At 45.7% G+C, this 4,539-nt stretch overlaps 2 protein-coding genes across 2 annotated transcripts in view; both read left to right on the forward strand.

Annotated features, from left to right (window-relative positions):
* Positions 1-2,463: 2,463 nt before the first annotated feature.
* On the forward strand, positions 2,464-4,052 carry LOC119582579 (the record flags this gene model as incomplete). Its single annotated transcript, XM_037930946.1, is given in 2 exon segments — positions 2,464-2,668; positions 2,670-4,052. Coding segments are annotated over 2 exon segments (1,485 nt in total), but the record flags the coding sequence as incomplete, so codon positions are not given.
* LOC119582578 (sodium- and chloride-dependent GABA transporter ine-like) overlaps positions 3,955-4,539 on the forward strand; it is a 127,265-nt gene continuing 126,680 nt past the window's right edge. The window contains exon 1 of the mRNA XM_037930945.1: positions 3,955-4,051. The gene's annotated coding sequence lies outside the window, so the exon portion shown is untranslated. The remainder of the gene's footprint in view (positions 4,052-4,539) is intronic.

Consider the following 4,539-nt stretch of genomic DNA (forward strand, 5'->3'; position numbering starts at 1 on the left):
GGAGGATTGTAGTAGGAGAGGTTCTGCCGAACGCTCCTTTAAAATCTATGAAGTAAGACGACTGTGCATTACTTCCATTTAGGTACTGGGCTAAACACATTTATGTTCCTTCCCTTTTTTTGGAAACCAAAGACTGATGGATAAATTTTATTTTTGATCTTATGGAACAGACGAGTGAGAATTCTTTTACAGGTTTTAGTTGAAGAGATCAAGAAGAGGATTTCTTCCCTTTACCTGCACCTTGCAATGAGTCGGATGATGTCATAAGTGATTCCATCACCCCCAGGTGTAGTGGATTTGCTAGTCTTAATGACTGCAAGCAGTTCATGACTTGACAGTGGTGCATCACCCTCATCTGAAAGTTGGCACTGATAGTCAATTTCGTTTTTGCTTTTAATTCAAGGGAGCACCTGCGTATGGATAATGGAAGATTATCGGGAGAGGAATTTTCGCAACATTTACTGAGGAGTGACAAAGCTACCCTTTCTGGATGAGGGTGGGCACTGTATGCATTGCCTTTAATCTTGTAGATTACCCTCCACACAGCACTCATGGGAGTCGTGGAGTCAATCGATTCTGCCCAGGAATACAATCTCTCTTCCAGCCGTTGAGTTATTACCTCATTAGGCCTTTTATTAAGGAATACAAGGTCCCTAGCTAGGTTGGGGTTTCTCCCAAGTGCTTTAGTTTTACTGTAGATCTTACAAGTTTTCTAAGTAGCTTTATTTCAGGATCTTTGTTCAGGAGAGAGAGAGAGAGAGAGAGAGAGAGAGACTGATTGACTGACTTATATGTAGGTATGTGTGTGTGTGTGTGTGTGTGTGTATGTACGTATGTATGTATGTATGAATGTATACAAATATATACACACGCATATACGTTTGCGTGAATGTGGAAATAAATAATTAGATAGAAATAACAAAAGTGTTAAGAATGCGAGATACGCTACCAAAATAGCATATTTACCTGCCGCGGCAAGTACCTGTGTCATAGGCAGGAGCCGAGAAACGTGTCACCACCAAAGGTAGTTGGTAGCAGGTTCGCCGGTCTTTATTACCTTCTGATGACCTGGAATGGGCTGAGGTGAGACACGGTCTGGCGTGGGACCGTTGCTTTCATGTATTTTCTGTTGGTTAATCATTATAAGTGGTATTTTTTTCTGTAAAGCAAATTAGTTTATGTTTAAGAATTATGTTGATTCCTTAAAAAAATGTAAATATATATATATATATATATATATATATATATATATATATGTATATGTTATATATATATATATATATATATATATATATATATATATATATATATAAATATATACATACATATATATATATATATATATATATATATATATATATATATATATATTATATTATATATATATATTAGTGTTTATTATATGTTTTGCAAAGGTACAATAGATATAATTTAGTATGATGGTGAAAACCACAAAACGTTGCGGTTTGTTTGCCACCAAGTAATATTCTAAAGATATAGATAATATATATTGTTATCAGGTATACCCCGTAGAACGTATAAGCAATTCAGTATTTTCAACGTACGAAGTGATTAAAGGTAATAACAAACAACGTAAGTATGCGATTTCTAGGTTAATATCTTCCATGATGCGCTTTCAGCAGAAATTTGTTATCATAATAAAATGCTCCGAGATAAGGTACATTTACATGTACTGTCTGCTTTGAAATCTAACTGCAGTTTATATAAACGATCTATATTTGTATTTCGTAACTGGGAAATGTAAATTGCATTATTGATTGGACCTGACACGAATTTTTCATACTTCGTGAATCGGTATGAGGCAGAATAAACGCGAAGCAAATCATTAGATGAGAAATCGTGTCACCTGAGGCGAAAGGGACGTCAGGTCACGCAGGGAGAGGAGAGGCTGGGAGAGGTCATATTTATTCTTTATTTTTTCTACGGGGAAAGGCTAATGAACACTGCTGTGATTTCCTGGAGAGAACGCGAGTTATCATTAGATAACGATTGTCTGGTTAAATCCGAAAGACGTTTTCTATTTCCGTTTTTTGTGATTCTGACGTTTAACTAATGCTAGCCTGATAGATTGCCTGACACGAAATAATTTTGATCTTTACATGTAAACAGCTAATTATGAATATACGTTTATCAATTAATGAATCATGAGAAAATAGGTATTCCGGGTAATCTTGAAGGGACACATGTGTTTACATTGTTGCGTCATAGCGGTATTGCCAACACACGGCTTAACTTTCATTTTATAAAAAAATATATTTCTTCACTTCACCTCATCTAATATGTAAGACAACTAGCCCTCATATAGAGAACTGATAGATAAACGCAAGAGTAGCAAGAAAATGCGGCCCGACAGAGAGCCGAGTTATAAACACGAAAAGTAAGTCGGCAAACGTGAGTGGAAGCGGCGGAGCCTCGCTCGCTCGGAGGCAGCACCGCAGTGTTTTGGTAGACAGCGGAGGGAGAGGTTAGTGAAAGTGACGTGCTCGGTCGTTTACACTTGTGCGCTGGTAATTACACTCAGTCTGTGATATTTAATTTCCTCGTCATGCCGGATAAGGACGATAGAGTGAATTCTCAGGTTAGGCACAGTAGTAGAGAAGAAATCGCGACTGACGAGGAGCACAGACCTCTGATATCTATCGGTGCAAGAGAGTAAGCCTTGCAACGGCGTGAGAGGCCTGGGCAGACTTGGTGACCCAACTTCTGAGCATGACCTCGATAATGACCCAGACAGTGCAATTCCGTTATTGCCGCTGGAGGCGGAGGCGGAGAAAGCGAAGGTGTTTCCACCCACCGTCATAAAGATCCAGGGGCACGTGAACGGCAGTGGTGCGAACGGCTGCAGGCCTAAGACAAGTTTAGTGGAACCCCCGTGCTCGACGTTGTGGCCCAGTGACGGAAGTGTAGTGAATGGCATGGGTGTGCAGGCAGTGAACCAGCAGCACCCCGGGAGGCACAACAACGGCACGCCTGTGGTATATGTGACAGATCGCGTTGGTACCACGTACTCGGCCGTGCCCACTGTGGCAGTGGCGCCCCTGTACAGCCAAGCTCCAACGTGTCCCGTGAAGGGCGCGCACGGCTCGAGGATGGGCGTGCGGCTGCAGGGGACACATCACGTGTTCACCATCGTACCCGTGGGAAGCGGCGAGCTTTTAGCCGAGCAGCAACAGCAGGAAGGAAAGACCGAGCCGAAGGCGCCGCCCCCCCAGGCCGCCGTCAGCAGCATTTCCCCGGCGCCGCGGCACCCAGGGTGCGTCGCGACCTCCAGCGTCCCTTCGCCCATGCAGCGCCAGGCATTGTGCACCGCCACGGCCGCTCCCATGCGCAAGATCTCTGCCCCCAGCATGAGGGCGGCGCCCGTCATCCCCATGAGCATGGTGGCGACCCTCCCCACGGGCCTGGACCCCCCGCCTAACAATTACCGCACTCTGATGTCGCCCCCCAACATGGCTGTCAACTATAATCCGTACCACACCATCACGGGCATGGTTCCCTCCACGTACCCGGGCCGCGAGTACGGCGTTGGCGGAGGCGTGTCGTTCCTGCCGCAGCGGGAATACGGCGTGGGTAGCTCGCCCTTTTACCAGCGGGGCGAATACGGAGTGGGGGGAGGCGTCCCTCCGTCCTTAGGACCGGTTATGGCACAGCGGGGGCCTCACGGCGTGCCGCCTTCGCTGGCACCTGTGGTGGCACCGCGCGGCCCTGTCACCAGCAGTCTCCATGGCGCTAGTGCCATGCCTTCTCCTCCCAAGGGCATGCAACGCGTGGCTACCATGCCCTGCTCCTCCAGGCCCATGGCGTACCACATGGCCAGCCGACCTCTAAGTCCCCAGGGGGGTTGGGTGGGCCCAGTCCCCCTCCAGCCCCCCACATCTGAACAGCTGACCGTTCACTCAGTCAATCAGATGACGGTTCAATCAGCTGGTGGACTTAGCATCGACGTTGGCAGCACTGACGGCCGTAACGTGACAGTGCGTGGCGCACTGACCTCGCCCGACCAGCTACCTTACCTGCCAGCTGTATTCAGGTAATGTCATTTGTTGCAAATTTATGTTACACACCTCTCCTTGACACATACGTAGCCGCTGTATTACCGAAGCTTTCCATCATCAGTCAAACAGATTCTGACTAACACATCCAAGAACTGGCCTGACCTTCTTCCACCACATGACTGACCTCACTTCACCTTGTTCTGCCCTCAATGTGTATCCCGTTTTGCTATCGACTTCAACTTATCTTATTCGCTGCATACTGTTATCATTCCATTACGTGGCGCTATCACGGCGGCAACTTTTAACACATCGCTATCAGCATCACTTTCTTTTAGCACCTTGTATATTTTTTCCACATCACGAAGGCCTAAACTTCACACGAATTTATTTCCAATCTCTCAGACATAACTAGAAAGAGATAGAAGTAAGTGAGATAAAGTGTGTTTTGTGTGCTTTGCAAGATTAAAAGTCCTCCATCTCGCGCGGGTTAAACAAACAAATATTCGAGTGGTAAGATGCCTGA

The sequence above is a fragment of the Penaeus monodon genome, chromosome 16 (genome assembly GCF_015228065.2).
Source record: "Penaeus monodon isolate SGIC_2016 chromosome 16, NSTDA_Pmon_1, whole genome shotgun sequence".
NCBI classification, from domain to species: domain Eukaryota; kingdom Metazoa; phylum Arthropoda; class Malacostraca; order Decapoda; family Penaeidae; genus Penaeus; species Penaeus monodon.